This window comes from Seriola dumerili, unplaced genomic scaffold (genome assembly GCF_002260705.1).
Source record: "Seriola dumerili isolate Sdu_G_001 unplaced genomic scaffold, Sdu_1.0 BDQW01000133.1, whole genome shotgun sequence".
Classification (NCBI taxonomy): Eukaryota; Metazoa; Chordata; class Actinopteri; order Carangiformes; family Carangidae; genus Seriola; species Seriola dumerili.
Window position 1 is genome coordinate 206,470 of NW_019174388.1, and position 20,854 is coordinate 227,323.

The following is a 20,854-nucleotide window of genomic DNA, read 5'->3' on the forward strand; positions in this document are numbered from 1 at the left end:
AGCAATCCATTCTTCCACAGATTCATCATGACTGTAGGTGAGTCATGTTATTTTATAGTGTGGATGAAATCTGACTCTGGTTCAGATTGTAGGGGGGCCAACTGATGCAAACAAAGACAGCTACAGTCATTCTTACTGGCTGGTCTTTTCTGTTGTCCTATGAACATACTTTAATGAACAAAGTACTGTGCAAAGGTTTTCGGCCCTGTATGTGTTCAGATTCTTATCCATCACATGGTCTCATCAGTGAGGCATCTGATTGGGTACAAGTTTATTCTGCAGCAGGAAATCATAAGTCATAAAATCAAGTTCTCCGTGATGTCTGGAACAAGCACCTTGAAAAACTGTGCAGGTTTACTGAGGAGAACTGGTACAAAGGGTGGTCACAGCAAATACTGATTTGATTTGGGGTTTTTCTGATTACTGCGCTTTGATTTTAGATTGATAAAACATCCTCACTTTACCTTCAGCGCCAAAAACCTTTGTATGTGCTCTTCGTCTGTTGAGTTTCAGGCAGCGTTCTCCTCCAGAATGACTAGTTCCAGTAGAAGAAACAAACATCTTCGTTGTGTATGTCGATAAAAACAGTTATCCTTTGTAAAAATACACTGTGAAGTTTAGTAATATGAAGAATGGTACTGCACTATTTTTGGCTCTGAGCAGTTGCCAGGCAACCAGCACAGACATCAGGATGTAAACATCACATTTTACACGGAGGTTTTTGTACAGATTAAACAAGATACAACATGTTAATCAATGACCTTTAGTGGTACTGGTAGGTCACAGGCTAACTCCTACTGTTTAATGTCAAATTGTCTCGTTCTATTTCTTCACATTCACATAAGTTTATGTTTTTTAATACTGATCTGCATTTGTACATATTTTCATTGTTTTAAAAGTTAATTAGATGCTGGAGGCCAGTTTTAAACATTTTAATATTTGTGCTAAAGAGGATAATATTAAGTCCCTTTGCAGGTTACATGGTCTAAGAATTTTTCTCTGTCTTTACTTTTCTCAAAATATTGAATTAAGAAATAGATTTTTTTATTTTTATAGCACAGACGGCTCTGGATCATAATGACATGTGTTGTGTGTTGTATCTTGCAGGCGGGTTTGAAGTAACCGGCAGGTTTGAAGTAATCATTACTGGGACCGTTCTTGTAGCTGTGCTGTTGCTGCTGCTGCTTGTGCTTATTTCGATCCTTATCTACAAACGTAAGAGAGTTGTCAGTTTGCACAACATAAAACACTCACACTCACGCTAACACACGCATATTATGAAACAACATTCACGTACTTCACTACCCATAAAAACAACAGCAGAAATGCTCCGACGTCAGACTACATGTGACTTTTTCAAGTTTATCACTTTTCCTCATTTCAGGCGGAAACACGATGGTAGTTAAATCAAAAAATAAAACTAAAACCAAAGGAAAAATACGAATGAAATTCTGTCACCGGTGCTGGTTATAAATGAGGTGGTCAGAGAGGTCACTATGTGTCAATTGGATGAAAAGTGGTGAAATTAATCCAATTCATGTCCATCTGCTTGTTTATTTCTGCAGTATTTTCACATTCAAAAAAGACAAGACCTGGAGCAGCAGCGAAGCACGTCAGAGAGGTTAGTGTATAAATGTCTTTGTATGTAGGTGTACGTGTTGTTCTGGAAAAACTGAGCACTACTTAAATAACCCATACCAGGAGGATGCCTGACATTTAAGTATTTGTGTTGCAAACACAATAAAGAACTGAAGCGTTATGTTTTCACAGTTACAGATGTGACGAAACAGATGTGGATTTGTTATCAATAATCCACTAAAGCTGGGAAGACACTGTACGTTCAGTCGGCAAGACTAATTTCACAATCGAGCTGAATTTCTGCCGCACCGACTGTGGTTTGACGTGTAGGTTGAGGAGGGTCGCGGTGTCCGGTCAATCACCTGGTCAAGCAGTGATCTGCCTCACAGATGGGTTTCTAGCATGTTAGAAATTCTGGTCGGCTGTCTTCAGTGTGAGCAGTTCTACAGTCTGATTTTTCCTCACAGCGGCTGTGAAAAGATCTGTAATAAACTGTAGAGAGCTTCTTTTAATATTATTCCAGTAGCATTTTACAAGTTGTGGTTAAATTTTCAGTCTTGAGATTGCTGTGATGTAAATCTGAACTGAACTACGATGATGCCATCTTGTTTGAATAAACTTTCTTTGGATTGTCCCCTGATTCAGGGCCGACATCAGCCACGAGTGAAGTCGAAGAGACCGTCGCTGCTTAGCTTAGCCTGCGCTGGGGTGTAACTGTAGGTTGGAAACATATCTGAAGCTGCTACTGGTGACTAGGGCTGTTATTATCATCATGTCATGACCAGTTTCAGTTGATTAATGTGATTAATGTGTCTTTTTCTGTTCATTTTATGCCACTATTATTGTATTAATATGCAACTAAGTGCTAGTGCTAGTGTAACTAGTGTTTAAAAAGGATGTTTATCTTACAGTTGTGTTTAATGTGTTGGTGTCATGTTTATCTGAAATTGCTTCATCACAATCAGTTTGACAAATCTGCATCACAGTGGAAACATTTCTCTCTTCAACACCACAGTCAAAGCCTCATCCTGTCATATCGTTTAACACATTTTGAAACATTATCTGTTATTCTGTGCTGTAGATAAATATTTTCCTTCCTCAATAAAAGACAGAGGTGGTCGTGATGTTTTTAATTTCTTTTTGGGATTGAAAACTATTGCTAGTTCTCATGACGGATCCCTCAGATGAGCAGCAAGCTTGTACCAAACTCCACTGAGATGTTCAGAGTGTTGCTTCCACTTTGTTTTGTGTGAACTGGACTAATACTGACTAAGACTTCATACTGAGGAAGCTCTTTGGAGCTCTGTTGCTGCGTCATACTTCAACGTAGAAAAATGGTTGAAATGTTAAACGGGTCACAAGACTTGAGACTCTTTTGGGTTAAATCCGTATTTTTACAACCATCACGGTTTACACAAAATCACAGTTTACGTTTTGTGTAATTTTTAGACTGTTTCAGACTTTATAATGGGTGTGTATTGCAGAGCCAGAGTGGATGACATCATCGCTGGAGTGGGAGAAGCTCTAGAAATCCTCTAAAAAAGTTCTGTTAAACTCGTCCTCACGGCCACAAAGTTCAGTCTTCACACATCACGGCTTCCTCAGTAGTAGACAAAGTCTTGCTGTTTCATAGAATGTGTTCACATTAGCACAGAGACTTACAGAATTTCAACATGAGCCTCAAAGTGATGGGAGTACCCTCCACCTCACAGTTAAATTAACACCATTGTATTTCATATTTTTATTTTGAAATCTGTGTAGTTATCTTCCTGTTAAATCGTTTTTTAAAAGAAGGAAAGAAAAAGACTCCAGAGCGTGTTCATTCATTTTTATTGTTCATGTGGAAACAACAGCAGAAAAGTTACTTTAAGAAACTTAAACCCAACAACCACGTCTGTAGATGAAGACTACGAGTTTACCTGCATCAATCTTCAAGCAAATTTTCACAAAAGATCTTAAGTACAAAAAAATCTCTGTTAGATGCAAAATGCATGATCCTAAATCACAAGTACACCACTTTTTATATTCTTATAATCTCACCACAGATTACATGAGCATAGAAAATAATACAGCAGTCTATCACAGTGTTTTATTAAAGGCCACATACTGATGCATCCAGCTGAGTCTGAGTCTCAGAGTGACAGTTTACCCACAATCAACCCGACAGGCTACAGTTAACACACTGATATATTTATATAGTGTAAATTATATTAGAAATAACAATCCCCAATACTAATTCCTCTATATGTTGCATGTATAGATTATTATTATTATTCCATCATTCTAAGTAACAGTTAGTAATTAAATGCCCCTCACACATTTAGAGATACCTGTTGGTGGGTGTGTGTGTGTGTGTGTGTGTGTGTGTGTGTGTTTGTGTGTGTGTGTGTGTGTGTTTGTGTGTGTGTGTGTGTGTCTCAGTGTGAGCTGTATCTTTTGTTATCTCTGGTCTCAGTTGTCTTTATCAGCAGCTTTGGAGCAGGAGAGCTGCTGTTACTGTGGTAGCCATTAGTACTTTTAGTACCTGGAGAGAGAGAGAGAGGGAGAGACAGAGAGTGTGAGAGAGAGAGGGGAGGGAGAGAGAGAGAGAGAGAGAGAGAGAGAGAGACAGACAGAGAGAGAGAGGGCAGTACGGAAAGGGAAGGGAAGGTTTGCATGAGAAGAGGAAGACAGGAAGAGAAAAGAATTAGCAGTTTAATAAGATATCCTATTACTCAGTGTAAAGTGGCCGTGGTGGTTTTGGTCACTGACAGTCACTGAGCGTCTCCACCTCCCTCTGGGTTTGTGCTGCACAGCGCCCTCTAGCTGCGTCTAGCTGTTACTTACTGTAGTTGGAGACGGCCTGAATGCTGAGGATGGACTGCTGTCCCAGTCTGCAGGAGAAGAGACGGACGTTAGTTGGTTTGTTGAATCGAGGACACACAGACACAGACTCACGGTCTCCTCCCCTCCTCTCACCTGTCCTCCTCTCCTTCCAGCAGCTTCCTGTAGGTGGCGATCTCAATGTCCAGAGCCAGTTTCAGGTTCATCAGGTCCTGCAGGTGAAGAGGAAAATACATGAGGATTTTCAGATCAGTTCTCTGGCCGTGACTCCTCCTCCCTCACCTGTCTCCCTCCATCCCTCACCTGGTACTCTCGGAGCTGTCTGGCCATGTCCTGTTTGGCTCTCTGCAGCGCGTCCTCCAGGTCTCTGGTCCGGGCCTTGGCTTCTTTCACAGCCAGCTCTCCACGCTCCTCCGCCTCAGCCAGCTGGTTCTCCAGACTGCCGCGCTGAGGGTGCAGGGGGGGGGGCAGGTAAAGGTAATCATCCAGTGTGGATCTGAATCACCAGTAAACAACATTCTGCTGGGCTGAATACTTCCTGTCACCGTACCTGAGCTTTGACGGCCTCTATCTCGCTCTGCAGTCGGCTGATCAGTCGGTTCACCTCGGCCACCTCTCCCTTCACCAGGCGGAGCTCGTCTCCATACTGGCTGGCCTGCACCGACATTTGGTCGAACTACAGAAGAAGAAGAGATTAATTTAATAATCTTCAAACGATGATAGTTTATTATGAAAATCACAGGAGTAAAATACAGTAAAAATACAGTATCTGTTTTTGTAAAATGGATAAACTGAGTCTTTAAACCTGGATTATGTTTTTAGCCACTTGGGGCTGAAACAAGTTCTGATCACATCATTGATGCATCGTCATTTTTAGACTGATATAGTGAAGCTAGAAAACAGTTGTTTATTTCCATGTCCAGCAGGTACAGACACAGGTGTAGAGCTGCTCTACAGCGGGGCTCTGTACAGCTGTTTCTCTGAAAACATCTGCCTGCTGCTGCTGAAATAGAGTTTTACTCTCAATAACAACTGCCCCCTCCAGAGGTGAGATCCAGTACATCAAGTCCATAATGTCCCTACTACAGCCCATTGTGTAGACTGATGTAATGGATGTATATTTGCTTTAATTTAGGTTTTCTTGTGCACCGTTATGCCAGTTATACTCAGGACAGTTGACTTCCTGTCTCCTCGTCCTCACCTTGCTCTTGTACCAGGCCTCCGCCTCCTCTCGGCTGCGGGCTGCGATGTCCTCGTACTGAGCTTTGACCTCAGCGACGATCTGCTCCATGTTCAGGCTGCGACTGTTGTCCATCTGCACCACCACCGACGTGTCTTTGATGCTGAACTGCAGCTCACGCAACTCCTGGTCAGGGAACAAAACACAGGAGATCGTCACGGTGTTAGACACAAAATAATCATTGGTAGCTTGTCCTAACATGTTTCTACAAAGCTGCTGTTTTGGCCTAATTTAAAACCGTCTCCCTTGACGTTTGGTAACAACAACAAAGATTTCTGATGACTGAAATCAGAAAGAAAAATTCCAGGGACAGTTCATGTTTGAAGTCGACTCTCCAGTGAGTCACGACACAGAGACAGAACAATGGACCTGAACCAGAAGAAATGCAGGAAGACATCTGTTCAGATAAACCTTCACCGTCCTCGCCACCGCGCCGGTTCTGTACCTCGTCGTAGACGTTGCGCAGGAAGTTGATTTCATCCGTCAGAGCTCCAACCTTATCCTCCAGATCTGCCTTCACCAGGTAGGCTGAGTCTACATCCTGAACACACACAGAAGCAAAGACCATACACACAGATTAAAGTCTACAACCGAGTTAGCGAGGGACAGTAGAGCAACAGAGGAGAGATCCCTCCTCTACTATGGACAGTGAAAGCTGGAGAGGAGGGTCACCAGAGTTATTACATCCTGAGGGGAACGTAGATGTCTGAACCAAACGTCATGGCAACACATCCAATAGATGTTCAGATATTTCCCTCCAAACCACAAAAGATAACCTTATGGTGATGCAAGAGAAAAGGTCAGACGATCACTGGAGACGTCCTCTATGGATCTTGAATGTCTGTACAGAATTTTGTGCCAATCCATCCAATAGTTGTTGAGATATTTATTAGGGTTAAACAATCTTTAATCTGATTGTCTCAGCCACACACATGAAACCACGCTGCAGGATTCATGTGTCTGGGGTTCAGGTTCTGGTCCCGGTCGTTAACACTAGTCTCCAGGTGGAAATTCCTGCTGAATTTTTTCCCCTACCGTCAATAATATAAAGTCCGAGTGGCTGGTCAAAGATTTCCTGCTTCTGGAGGAAACGCTCCGGGATGAATCATCAGGACGGACAATGAGCAGCTGCAACCAACAGCGGAGGGAGGTTACCGTGATTTGAGCCATTAAGATGGTAAAAAGGTCACTAAAGGTTAGATTTAAAAACTTTATTTCAAGTGTGACCAAAGATGGAGGCTTGTCTTGTTGTTTCTCTGCATCATTTTGTCCCTGATCCCTCCTCGTCACGAATCCACATGGAAATGGAAAGTTGTTAAAAATAGAAACAGATTTTATTTCAAATAAGTAAATATTAAGTAAATATAATATATGTAAGTTATTGTAATTGCGATATGAGTCATGATTTCAGTTGGAATAATTGTTTTTACATTTTATTTTCGCTGAAAATAAATTTTAAAAATGATGATGATGTGAGTTTTGTTGGTTTTGTACCAAACAAACATGTTTCCTTTATGTCGCTGTAGCAGCACGACACTGATGCTGACACATTTCACCTTCATCAAAAACATCGCACTTGACCATATTACACTTTCAATAATATTTCAGTTGATTGTGCCGCCCTAGATTTTAGACTTTAAATAAAATTAAAGATTTAAACATTAAAGAAAATGTCTTTACTTTACGGTTATGATCATTTGGAGACATGAAACAGAGTCACGAGCCAAGAAAGAACCTTGTTTTTGTATTGTTGAAGCGTCTTACGTGTAATGTTGAGTCTGTTGTTCCCATGTGACACTGACAGGGAAAGTTGCCAAAGAGTTAATGGGTTTTAATGAATGTGGGAGTGTTTGAGAGAGAGAGAGAGAGAGAGACACACACCTGTAATGTGTGAATGAATGTTTGTGTGTGTGTGTGCTGACCTTCTTCAGGATAACAAAGTCATTCTCCAGGTTGTTTCTCTTGTTAATCTCGTCCTCGTATCTGTGGCGGGGACAGGACAGAGACACTAATTCAGTTCACAGGGACATTATAAAGAATCAAGCGTCAGTTCAGAACCTCAGTGACTGTATTCACTTGTGTTTGTAGTCCTCCACCAGGCCCTGCATGTTCCTCAGCTCCCCGTCCAGTTTGGTCTTGTCGTTGTTGACCAGGTCCATTTGGCGCCTCAGACCCGCCATGTACGCCTCGAACAGGGGCTCCACGTTGGACCGGCCCAACCCCTGGCCCTGCAGCAGCTCCAGCTTTGTCTCAAGCATCTTGTTCTGCTGCTCCAGGAAACGCACCTGAGCGATGGAGGCGGGGCAGAGAGGTAGAAAGTGCAGTTTAAGGGTTTTAGGATTAATAAAGTATCTTCTGCCATGATCTATCTATCTATCTATCTATCTATCTATCTGACAGACGAAGCTAATTTAAGATTAGCACTCAGGCTAACCTGAACACTCCAAGTCAAACGCAGCATTAGTTCAATGTTTAGCTGAAAAGATATCTGTCTCTACTTGTTTACTCTCTGCAATTCATTGCACAGGCGCTAACGCGAGCTAACTATACACTCCCAGATTGCATACATACAGTTAGCTTGTGTTAGCTCTTTTGCTATAGCAACAGCTGTTTTATATGGATTGTCATTATTTTATTTGTACATTAGTTGTAAAATTTATATATTTGGGGTTTCGGGCTGTTGGTCAAACAGAATAAGTTTGAACACGTCATCATAGTATCATTATGATGATATTTTTCACAATTTTCTGACATGTTAAAAACCAAATAACTCACTGATTTATTGAGGAAATAACCAGGAAATAGTAAATAATGAAAATAATGATAAGTTACAGTCTTAGAATAATCTCCTTCCTCAGATAAAGGTTAATTCCTGCAGATAACTGACTGGAGCTCAATGTCAGGCCTGTACTCTGAGCTTGTATCTGCACAGCTCCAGTTTCCTGCCTGCAGCCGGGTCCGTCCTCCACCTATTATTCCTCCTCCTCCCAACACAAAGCCCGTGTTCTGTTCAGGTCAGAGTAATCTCCCTCTGATACACGACCACACCGTGTCTGACCTGATTCATCGGGTTACAGTCCGACTCAATGGGGCGGAAACGGGGCAGATAGATTAAATATCCTGTGGCCCAATACCACCACGTATTCCAGGGTTTAAATGTCTGTTTAAATCCCAGATGCAGCCACTGAACGTTCGGCTGTTTTTAAAGGTTTTGGGTCTCTGCGTTACAGTTCAGGTCTCAGTGGATGTTGTATCAGTAAATACTTTTTTATTTCCCAGTGATCTTCTCTGGGTCATTGACTCTGAATCAGATTTAAACTGAGTTTTCATCCTGCAGCTATAACTTTGTCTGTTGCATCATGAGGGAAGCAGCTCTTTAATGTTTCAGGTTTAAACTCATGGAGATCTGCAGAGTTCCTGCTTTTTCTTGTGTCTTGCGTTTGGTTGATTCTTGCAGATTCCAGGTTTAATTAAAAATCAATAAATCAGCAATACCGTCCTGGATCAATAAACAAAGCAAAAAACTGACCTAGAGAGTTAGAAAAACACCCAGGTTGAAGAAGCTCCATTGACAAGGACTCTTCTGTGTGTTTTACCTGTTTGCTGTGAACTCACATCAACCGTCTCTTCTACAGATGAACATACATTTTTGTTTTTATTGCTTTACTAACAACACTGCAGAACCTTACACTGACCCTGTGGTGATTAGATTAATTTTACCAGGTCAGTTTCAAGTCAGCAGGAGCTGACACAGTAATCTCAGGATCTTTAGCTGCTCAGACGTTAAAAACTCGACAGTAAAAACAGTCAGTGAGTCTGAATATGATTTTTATCATGAATGTAATTTATTCTACATTAAGTTTACGGTACAAAAAGACAAAAAAAAGGGATTAAAAGGAGATTTATTTCTATAGTTGGGGTTAAATTGTGGAATGATGCTACTTTACATTTTGAAATGTGTAATCTGCTGTTGGTTTTCAAAAGAATGATGTAAAGCCGTGTTTGGTGAATGATTTCCTTTTCTTAATTTATGGAACAAGACAAATATGAATTAAAAAATAAAGTGTAATATACTTTTGGTTCTTTAAATAGTGGTTCTTTTCTATTGGTGGGCAGCTTGTTTATGTCTGTGGTTTTTACTGTTTGCTCAAATTTTATTCTTCAAATTCTTCATTTATTCTTCTAAACAAGAGCCATGACACATTTAACCAACCTCCCAGCTCCAGATTATATCAGTAAAGGTTCGACCTCTTTGTGGAGCGTTTAACTCAGCAGTCAAACAATATAAAAAGAGGTTTAGGGGTTAATTTTGTACGTTTGGACAAAAGGACGTCCGTCCAGAACAGCACTCTGTGTCTTCAGGCCTGATGTGTATCTCTGCTGATGTGAGACGCCAACAAAGCCTCCATTGTGAGGCTGCGTTACCGACTCCGTGAGAAAGCGGAGATGTTCCCTGAGCAGGGTATCGATGTCCGACAGTATCACAGAGCTGCTCGCTCCCTCTGTGGGAACTGTGTGCAGCCTGTGTTCTTCACAGACCTCCACAAAGACACTTCTCACACTTACTGCTTCATCAGTAACACCCAGTATCTGACCGTTTCTGCCTCCTGATGTCTCCGTGTGTTTTATTCTCCAGCTCATTAGATCAGAAATAAAGAGCTCAGACTCTGAGTTTTAATTTGAGTTGATATCCACATCGCAGGGATTGTTCATCTGATATTGTCCTGCTGCACCACTGTAAAACAGGAGGTTTTAACGTGGCTACAATTGCTCCACTGTTCATCTAATATGAATGTGAACTCGTTAAGACCGGGTACACCTGCACAGGTGTTTTCACTTATTCTAATTAGGCCTTTGCTTGAGTTTGATGGTGGGAGAAGCTTCAGTGAGTCGGGACTAAAATCACCTGTGAGGGTTTCTGATGCAGCTGGAACTTAATCCTCATGGTGTTTAAACTTTTAAAGGTTTAGTTGCTTTAGAAATGTGTCGCTACGCTCAGTGTTTTAGGTTAGGGTTAGGGTTAGGGTCACAACAAAGAGAGTAAATTAAATTTAGAGAAAACTGTAAAGTTTGCTGAATAACAGGAACTGCATTTTAAGTTTTAAACATAAACTCAAAATGTTTCTCTTCAGTCTGGCTTTTAATTAAACCTGGTTTTTAGTCATTAGTCACTATATTTTATTCACTTATTTTATTATATTTTATCTTTTCTTTTATTACCAGTTTTCTCATGTTTGTTTTTGTTTACTAATGTTATTATAACTTTTTTAATCTATTGTTTCTCATGTTAGTTTTCTTACTTAATTTGACCTTTTCTTTTTATCTCATCAGTCTGTGAAACTCTTTGAACTAACCTGGTTACAGGCTATACAAATAAAGTTTGATTGATTGATTGTTTGATTGATTGATTGATTGTTTGATTGATTGATTGTTTGATTGATTGATTGATTGACTGTAGCCACAAGTGGCAGTTAGTGATGACAGTAAAAGGTAGAACTTGGTGAAACAGAGAAGAGTCAGCTGAACAGAAATATCCATCTAAAGTTCATTAACATAAATTCAACTTTTTGTTTGTAAGAGATCAAATGTTTTATTTCTTTAAAGATTTAACTGCAGTAAATTACGTTATCAAGCAGAAACAGATCGATCAATCACTTGATCTAAGGCGTGTCGGGATCAACCGGTAGTGACGATAACTGTGATATTTAATCGATGAAGTATTGATCTTGTGTTAGGCAGAAGGTGACGGTGAAGATGTTCATTAATCTTCATTTAGTGTAATTGTTCTGTTTGTACAGTTGTAGTTACAGAGCTGTTAGATATTTGAGTTTAATTCATTTGCCAAAAAAGAGACAAAAAACAGAATAAACAAAGTTAAAGATGAATTAACATTGTTTATTCATTTATTTATTTATTCACATTTTCTATATATATTGAGATAATAACATGGTTATCATGAATTCTTTTGGTCACATTATTCATAAAGTGAAAATCTCATATCATGACAGCCATAACACACGAATTCCCCCTATCTATCTATCTATCTATCTATCTATCTATCTATCTATCTATCTATCTATCTATCTATCTATCTATCTATCTGTCTATCTATCTATCTATCTATCTATCTATCTATCATCTACACAAGACTTTTTATTCCAGTCACAACTTCCCCTGATGTTTTGATGTTTTCACTCTACATTCATATGAAACAAGGAAAAGCAGCAGATCTTCATTATTGAGGCTGAAAGCAGAAAACTTTTGGTATTTTTGTCTGAATAATGATTTTAGTTTCCAGGTAATATCCTGCTTCCTGTTTCCTCTCCATGTCTTTACCTTATCGATGAAGCTGGCGAAGCGGTTGTTGAGGCTCTTGATCTGCTCCTTCTCGTGGGCTCGGCTCATGGACAGGCTGGGGTCGATCTCCAGGTTGAGGGGGGCCAGCAGGCTCTTGTTGACGGACAGGGACGCCAGCGGGGTGCCCAGGCCGTGGTGATGCCCGTTGGTGCCCGTGTACAGAGAGCTGCTGCTCAGGGAGACGCCGGTGAAACCCCCCGGACCTGGACCGAAGCCGCTCAGCCTCCTGGACCCGCTGCTGCTCCGGACAGAGTTACTGGAGCTGATTCGCTTGGTGCGACTCAGACTCATGGTGCAGAGAGAGAGATGGAGGGATGCAGAGGGAAATAAAGATAAATAAGAAGGAGACAAGCTGAGCAGAAACTACGTGACTGAGTCAAAGAGAGAAGTAAAACAGTACAAGGCGTCTGCCCACACTGAGGGGACTCAGGTGTCTCGTGGCCTTTTAAACCTCCCCAGGGTGGAGTGAGTGGAGGAGGAGAGGAGCTGGAGCACAGGGGAGCTGCGGTGTCAGATATCCACTGTGTTGGATTGTTGTTGGGTTTTTTGGGAGGATAGGTTTCCTGCTCTTTTTAAAGTTTGGACAAACAGGTGCCAGTGACTGTGGATCTTCTGTCTAAAAACCCAGAAAAATAAGATCATTTACCTTCATCCATCACACAATGAAAACTCCTGATCCAGAACCTCAGACCTGAAACTATCCGAACACCAGAGACCAAATACTGTGGTGACAAAAAGCCTGATGTACGGTGTCAGTTTTCTACTTTATTTCCACTGTTCTGCCTCAAGCTGGTTGACCAGATCTGCCTCCACTAACTCAACCACGACCAACCACTGCGGTGACATCACGGTTAGTGACAGTCTGGATTTATTTCAACACACGTAAGTTTAAATCCACAGACTGTCGCTGTTTCGCTTCATATGTTGAACTCTACATACGTGATTCTGCAGAGTGAAGCTCAAACATTCAAGAGAAATAACAACAAGACAAAACGCTTTTTTCTTTTCCAGTGTTTAAGAATAAAAGTCTGCTTTAATAATCACAGCTGAGACAAGCCCTCTGCTGTAAAACAACTAACAGCAGCGTTTTCAGAAATCTTAAATCAACCTGTGTGAAGGCTGATTCAAGTTGTTCAGTCGCAGGTCAGTGACGTGTCGTCAGTAAAGAAGAACATCATGTGCAGAAGCTTTAAGAAGCAAAATCATTTTTAACCCTAATTACACTAATTAAGAAATATGAGCAACATCCTGAGTCTGTTTCATTCATCCAAGCGTCTTCTCTTGGTCGGTGTGACTGAAGACTGTTCTCTCTTTCTTTTTACAGCCATAGTCTTCTTCTGTGGTGCTGCTGGCTGAGTCTTCTTCTGTGGTGCTGCTGGCTGAGTCTTCTTCTTCTGTGGTGCTGCTGGCTGAGTCTTCTTCTGTGGTGCTGCTGGCTGAGTCTTCTTCTTCTGTGGTGCTGCTTGCTGAGTCTTCTTCTTCTGTGGTGCTGCTGGCTGAACCTTCTTCTTCTGTGGTGTTACCGGCTGAACCTTCTTCTTCTGTGGTCCTTCCGACTGAGTCGTCTTCTTCTGTGGTCCTGTAGTGTTCAAATTACATTAAACAAAACTGAAATGTTTGACCCAGAAAGAAAACACTGTAATATACTATCAATTATACATCCATTCAAAGAAATAAATAGTAATTAATCAAATTAAAATAGCTAGAATTGTGTTGTGGTTGATTATTATTATTATTTATGATACATTTGATACCTTTCCTCTGGGTTTGTCCTTTAATGGACGTCGTCTTTGTGTTGTGGGACACAGCCATCGTCCGTTGTCGTGGTACTTTGTGTTTCTGGCTGCTCTTCAGCTCCACCTCCACAGGGTAGTGGTCACTGATACTGAGAGTCTTGGAAAGCAAATAAAGACATGTTGAATACCACTGTTATCTGACTTGATCTCCAACAAGATGCTGTTACGCAGCAGACTTTAGAAATTAGCTAAATTAAAAGCTAAATGATTTTAATTGACAAAAGTAAACGTTTTCTTTGAGAACTCAGACGGTTCTTCAGCTGTTAATGCTAACGTTAGCTATGTAGCAATAGCAAAACTTCCAGTCTATTTGCTGTGATGTAAGCTGAAAAACGTTAGCATGTCCGGCTACCTAATTATAAAGCAGAAACCACTCCCAACGTGGGGTTTAAGCTAACGTTTTCCCGCTCTTTATTGGATTCACTCCATCTAATGTTACCCATGATAACGTTATGTTTCCGCTCATATCAGTTAGTCCTCACACGAAAATCTTCTTCTCATGTGACATTAGTAGTGAACATGTCGGCTACTGCTACAAACGTGTATGGAGCTAAGGAGCAAAACAGGGTGACGTTAGCACGAAAAACTGTCTGATCTTGCAGTTTTAACGATGGCTAATATTAAACTGCAATCAAGCCCAACGGTGTGTCTTCGTTCCCACGTCTTAGATCGACCATCAGCTGATGAAACAGTAAGAAATTAGCCAGAGACTTTTTTCTTTCAACCAATTCATGGAGCTAACACTAGCTTATTTATTCAGCTAGCTATAACAGGTAAAACTGACAGTTGTAGTTGTTATTTTGGCTGAAATGAGAAGCTTCTTGAGAACTCTGATGGTAAATCAGCCTCTGTTAGTCTGAACTACAGCTTGGGCCTCAGTCTTACTTCTTTATCAGTCAGTTTGAACTTTCTCTGGAAGTTGAAAGACTTTGCAGAGCGGGGGACGACAGCTTCCAGCATGGTGTCTCCGTACACCACGATCCTGTTGGCAGAGAAGGCATCACACTGTTTAAACAGTAAGATGATGTCCAGAAAAATAACAAAAAAAAATGTGTTGAGAGACACAAAAAGTCGTCAAAGAGACTCGATCGGGTTTCTCTCCAACACATAGTCAAGAAAACTAAAGATGGCACATAATAGTGTCCAAATACACAATCACACAAAATAATTCAAATGAAATTTCTAGGGCAGATGGAGAATCAAGGCTTTCTTAAATTGTGCATGTGCTAAATTTAGAATATGAGATGACAAAGGATCCATACGATTGAACTGTGTGAATTAAACCAAACTGTATTTGGGATGTTCGACAAACTGGACGCCGGAGTTTTCAAGTATTACAAGAGGAATAATTGTGGTATTACACAACTCTAACAGTGCTAACGTGTGTGTGTGTGTGTGTGTGTGTGTGTCACCTGTCGTAGGTGTTGTCGTTGCTGTTGCTCGTCGTGGTGTCGACATCATCGTCTATCAGCCAATGGTAGGGAGCCGAGAGGATGCGGATCTGTTCCTTCTTCTTCTTGGAGAGATAACGTCCATCTGCATTAAAGTCCCCAAGAATCATAATGTTCTAAAGAAAAAGCAACAACAACAATATCATGAGAGTTTAATCACAGGTAAGATATCCACCTTTTTTTCGTTTCTTTTATTCCACTTTCATTCTACAGGGGAAATTACCAATACAACAAATAACAAATTCAAAGGACATTATTCTAAATGTGTAAATTTAAAGATGGTTTTACAAAGTGATTTAGAAGAAGAAGAAAGAAGAAAGAACCAAATTATATTTATTTAGTTCATCATGTGTATTCAAGCACATTCAGTTGTGAAGACATTGTAGATAAATGAAATGAAACAGGCTTGGTCGTTTTTTCTTATCACACTCACACCTGCGTTTACTTACAGGTTATTATTCAAATATTCAACGGCCATAAACTGATAAAAGGCAGAACCATCAGAGAGCAGAACAGTTTCCAGTGTTGAAATGTTTGTAGTAAAGAAATAAATTTCTGTCTCTCAGTAACTCAAAATACTACAGAAAGCAAACGATAGTTTATTGTATGTGATATCATGGAATAACAGGAACAGGAAGGTGGGAATGTTCGGGAGGAACAGAGACGAACTGACACAGAGGAAGAGGAGCCAATCAGAGCAGGGCAGACAATCACTCACAAATTAACATGTTATCATTGAACATGTCATCAGATTATCCAACCTACATCGGTTCCCCACTTCTTCCTGACGGCATCGACCACGTCATACAGCTCGTCCAGCTCCTTCAACGAATCCTCTGGTTTGGTGTGGACTGGGATCAGGACCAGGTCCTCCACATCTGGAGAGAAAGGTGATCACATGTGCATCTGGAAAAGGGATGTAAATACTCAGAGGAACATACGCAGCACATACCTGTAGCTGGACAGCTGAAGCGCAGGATGAAGGGCTCTCGGGCGAAGGCGTCTTCATCTCCAGCTTGATTATCTTCATACTGGTGAAAGTCTGTCAGTGTCACCTCGTCCTGTCTGAGACACACACACATATAAACACACACAGGTGTGATAAGACACTGGTGTGTTTGTGTGCTTACTACATTTACCATGACCTGTATTTAAACCCATACATTGGCTTCACTTCATTGTTAGATTGGTTGTTTTTATCTTAAACCATTCATCACAGCTAATTATGAAGGATTTGATAATGACTTTAATCTGGGAGGGAGCTACTCCTTTATCTGACGGCGAACCTGTTCTCTCACCTGTAGAAACAAACAAACTGCTCCTTGTAGGTGTCTCGTCCCAGCTGGACGCTGGCGACCATGGAGTAGGGACGTTGTCTGTTACAGCTGAGGGAAACAGAAACAACATTTAAAATGAGTTGTTGAGTTACAGCCAACAACGTGTTTTGTCCAAAGTCTCAGTTCATCTTTGAGTCCAAGAGAACGCTTCCCTCGAGACGTTACTGAGATATCACGTTCACGAGGGACAGACGGACTGACGGATGGAAAACCGACCTGGGGCCATACAAACTGGAAAAACTGGTTGTTTACTTTGGCTGTCCTCCCCAAGAAAGCAACAGCACTGATTCATGCGAGTACGACACTAAAGTCTTATCTCCTGCCAACAGTAAACGCTTTATTGTGATACGGACAGGAAAGTTAGGGAAGAGAGAGAGAGGAATTGAACCCAGGCCGCTGCAGCTGGGACTGAGACTAAAAGGTATGTGCTGTACCAGGTGACGCACCGAGGCGTCTCTTTTATACAATTCTTTGTACTGAAGTTGAAGTTTCTGTGTCGGTTCGTAGAGTTTTACTGCACAGTTTGAGAAAATAAGCCGAAGCCCAAACATACATTTACCCCCCAAACCTGTTGTCTGTTGCCCTTATCCCCCACTTCGACCACAAGCTTTCTATATCCTTACCTGGGTATTTTTACTTCCCTAAACTCAACCTTAACCACCGCGGAGAAGATCAGAAAAGGAGTAATTTTTAGTGCGCTCACCAACGTCGTTATTTATACATATATATAAATATAACATAATGTAAATATTTAAAGCTGTTAAAAGAGGAGAAAAAAAGAGCTTCTTCCTCTTTTAAAGATTCTCTCTTTACAACCAGAGCCGACAACTCACCTGGTCTTGTTGAGTTCTTGTTTTAACGTCTTCATGGCTTCACCGCTCTTATCCACCACCTCCAGGATCACTATCACACTGTACTGAGAGATGATCTGGAACAGACACAGTCCACTTGTTGTTTAGATGCCACACACAACACATACTGTGTACATACCTGAGTGTACCTGACTATTACACATATAGAAATGATTCTCAGAGTTACCTTGGTGAGGTAGCGGCTGATCGTCTTGTCTGTGACTTTTTTCACTCCCAGGTTCTTGGCATTGAAGGCGGCTACCTTCATTTTGACTTTGTTTTGAAAGACAGATGATTAACGGTGGGTTAGAGGATGAATATACGTGACAAAATGTTCATACTGTACGTGACAGAAAACAGACAGAGGAAGAAAATGGAGAAGAGAATCAGACCAAAAGCAGAAACTGAGGTAGACGAACTGTGAGCCCACAGTGCAGAATCTGTGGTCATATCAACATATCAGCTGTCACACTGCCGTCTTCCTACACAACAGATCTGTGATGCAGCTTCAACATGCAGCATAGAGATGACGATTTATACAATTAACACTTAATATGAAGTGAGAAAGGAAACGTGCACAAGACGTTTAAAGAAATCTTTCACCTGCACCAAGAGACTCGATTTACGCTGAACTTGGTGGAGGTCTGGGCTCTCTGAGTAGATATGACCCTGAAATGAACTGAGAGAAAGTGTTGTGCAGATCAGTTTCCTACTTCCACGTTCACTCTCTGGTAGAGACGTCGTTCTCACGTTAACAGATGTGACTTTAACATATGAGATCAAGGTTTCTTGCCTCCATCAAGGTTATGTCCTCACATGTTTGCATGTCTTTTTGATTGTTTGTTTGTTTGTTTTTGCAAAAAGTACTGAACCGATTTACCTCGTACTTGGTGGAGGGATGAGACGTGGGTTAAAGGGGCGAATCCTGGAATTTCTCTTTCATTGAACATTGCAATGCACGGCAGTTTTCGACATTTCCATCAGTTTCTTGGGAAATAATTCTTCTTAATTATATTATGAGATAAATAATACTATCAGATATATTATAGTATAGGATTAATTTGACTATTATTGATGCATTCACATGTAATTTTTATGTTAATGTTGCAGCTTGCTGAGCTGGAGCATATTCAACTACTTTAAGGGCATTTTCACCATAATAATGAATCATATTTTATAAGATAATGAGATGTTTTGTATAAAAGCATAAAAGAGTAAAACGTACAATATTTCTCTGAGTATAAGTAAAAAGTAGCATAGTGAGGAAATACTCAAGTATACACTTTTACCGCCTTGTCAACGAAACTGAGAATATTCCAGGTTTCATACAGTGTAAAATGCAGAGTGCACACAGTCATTCAGTGTTGATCAGTACCAGTGCTGCAGAGAACACTTCAGTTCCTTATGGTAGTTTTGTAAATAGAAGAATAACTTACCTGCCGCTCTGAAAAACAGCAGCTGCTCACGTGTCCGCAGGCAAACTGAGACTGAACTCAGAACTGTCTAACTACAGAGACAGGAAGTGTGTCTACACACACACACGCACACGCACACACACACACACATAACTGATGCATGCAAACCATAACACACCCCACACTCTTTATCTTTTATCACGGCCAGCCAGTGTTTCCCGTCTGTACGGCTGAGCTTTTCATCACAAACACCTCAGTCATCGTTAAACTACGAGGAAAAGACATTCTTTATCATTAAAATTAAAACTTACTTTAAGAAATTGTTTTAGAAAATATGTTTATTTTTTCTTTTCAAACCTGAAATGAGAGGTACAGGTACAGAGGTGGAGTGAGATTGTTGTAGTTAGCTTAGCTTAGCTTAGCTTAGCATAAAGACTGGAATCAGGGGGAAACAGCTAGCCTGGCTCCGTCTAAAGCTCACTAAGAATAATATGTACCCGACCCAGATCTTTCCCAGACCTGAACCAGGTTCTGTGAGAGTCTGAACAGAACCATAAAACAGTTTGAAGGCTGTTCCATCAGTGTTTGAGTGTGATGTATGAATGTGTGAGTGAATGGGTGAATGTGGCAAGTATTGTAAAGCGCTTTGAGTGGTCAGAAAGACTAGAAAAGCGTTGTGTATAAGTGCAAGTCCATTTACCATATCAATATTATAGATATAGTTGCAATTACATATCCGACAAAATTTGTCTGCTGTTGCAGTTCAGTTGTATAGAAATGTAAGGTGTAGGAGACAGCTCTGCTATCAGGTTATCATGCACGTTGGAAAATGATACTAGGGGACCTGGAAGTCAGTGACAAACCGGGATCCCACATCCACGCCATGCTTAAAGGGGCCAGTAAAACTCAAATCTACTGGCCAAGTGTGTCCGTAAGTCAACATGTTGTGTTGGACACCTGTTCTGTGGTGCTTTTATGTTTTGGTGAGACAAAGACAATCTCCACTGTGATGGAGAAATTAACTTCTATTCTATTCTAAACAATAAGGATCATGTTAATCATATTGAATTTGGCCTTGCTGGGCAGCCTCACTCTCAGTTTGTCTAATAAAGGGGATGCAGCCCACTAAGGCGTGCCATCTGAAATGAGACGGTCTGGTTTATGGAGGATTTTCTGTTTATTCTCAGCTGCTGTTTTAATCTGTTTTTAAAAAGGGATTCATCACCGGTGCGCAATGAAACTCGGGATAAGGCCACAAAGAACCCACCCGTTGGATCCGTCGTTGCGCAGAAACAACATACACGTTGTGTTTGTGCATGTAACGCCTACATTTTCTGTCTGAGTGCAATTTGTTCAGTTAAAAAGATTACATATATATGTAGTAACTCTCTCTCTTATACAGTTGTGCTCATAAGTTTACATACCCTGGCAGAATTTGGGATTTTTTGGCCATTTTTCAGAGAATATGAATGATAAGAGAAAACCTTTTTTTCCCCTCATGGTTAGTGGTTGGGTGAAGCCATTTATTGTCAAACAACTGTGTTTCCTCTTTTTGAATCATAATGACAACAGAAACTACCCAAATGACCCTGATCAAAAGTTTACATACCCTGGAGATTTTGGCCTGATAAAATCCACACAAGTTGACACAAACGGATTTGAATGGCTACTTAAGGTAACCATCCTCACCTGTGATCTGTTTGCTTGTAATCAGTGTGTGTGTATAAAAGGTCAGTGAGTTTCTGGGCTCCTGACAGACCCTTGCATCTTTCATCCAGTGCTGCACCGACGGAGTCATGGGGAAAGCAAAAGAATTGTCAAAGGATCTGCGGGAAATGGTAGTTGAACTGTAAGAAAACAGGAAAGGGATATAAAAAGATATCCAAGGACTTGAGAATGCCAATCAGCAGTGTTCAAACTCTAATTAAGAAATGGAAAATGAGGGATTCTGCTGAAACCAAACCACGGTCAGGTAGACCAACAAATATTTCAGCCACAACTGCCAG

General features: G+C 40.9%; 2 protein-coding genes across 2 annotated transcripts; both read right to left on the minus strand.

Moving 5' to 3' along the window:
* Positions 1–3,995: 3,995 nt before the first annotated feature.
* On the minus strand, positions 3,996–12,289 carry LOC111224366 (intermediate filament protein ON3-like). The gene is made up of 10 exons (XM_022748830.1): positions 11,978–12,289; positions 7,718–7,926; positions 7,564–7,624; positions 6,087–6,182; positions 5,603–5,767; positions 4,952–5,077; positions 4,705–4,848; positions 4,537–4,613; positions 4,405–4,451; positions 3,996–4,102 (listed from the first exon to the last, which is right to left on the minus strand). The coding sequence occupies exons 1-10, from the start codon at positions 12,287–12,289 to the stop codon at positions 3,996–3,998; spliced, it is 1,344 nt and encodes a 447-aa protein (XP_022604551.1).
* A 135-nt stretch (positions 12,290–12,424) lies between these two features.
* LOC111224378 (deoxyribonuclease-1-like) lies at positions 12,425–18,893 on the minus strand. The gene is made up of 11 exons (XM_022748848.1): positions 18,870–18,893; positions 17,621–17,706; positions 17,416–17,510; positions 16,544–16,630; positions 16,198–16,310; positions 16,011–16,123; positions 15,207–15,361; positions 14,680–14,776; positions 13,753–13,891; positions 13,462–13,577; positions 12,425–12,484 (listed from the first exon to the last, which is right to left on the minus strand). Exons 2-11 carry the CDS (start codon positions 17,699–17,701, stop codon positions 12,425–12,427), a joined length of 1,056 nt encoding a protein of 351 aa, XP_022604569.1. The 5' UTR covers positions 17,702–17,706; positions 18,870–18,893.
* Between the last annotated feature and the right edge of the window lie 1,961 nt (positions 18,894–20,854).

Bases quoted from the DNA above. Each gene is read 5' to 3' on its own strand.
- LOC111224366 (XM_022748830.1), bottom strand. From the start codon at position 12,289: ATGAGTCTGAGTCGCACCAAGCGAATCAGCTCCAGTAACTCTGTCCGG. The intron at 4,849-4,951 runs GTACGGTGACAG...CTGCACCCTCAG, and splicing joins TAGAGGCCGTCAAAGCTCAG to CGCGGCAGTCTGGAGAACCA. The intron at 4,452-4,536 runs GTGAGAGGAGGG...CTTCTCCTGCAG, and splicing joins CTGGAAGGAGAGGAGGACAG to ACTGGGACAGCAGTCCATCC.
- LOC111224378 (XM_022748848.1), bottom strand. From the start codon at position 17,701: ATGAAGGTAGCCGCCTTCAATGCCAAGAACCTGGGAGTGAAAAAAGTC. The intron at 16,311-16,543 runs GTGAGAGAACAG...TGTGTGTCTCAG, and splicing joins CAGTTTGTTTGTTTCTACAG to ACAGGACGAGGTGACACTGA. The intron at 13,892-14,679 runs GTAAGACTGAGG...TTGCTTTCCAAG, and splicing joins TCAAACTGACTGATAAAGAA to ACTCTCAGTATCAGTGACCA.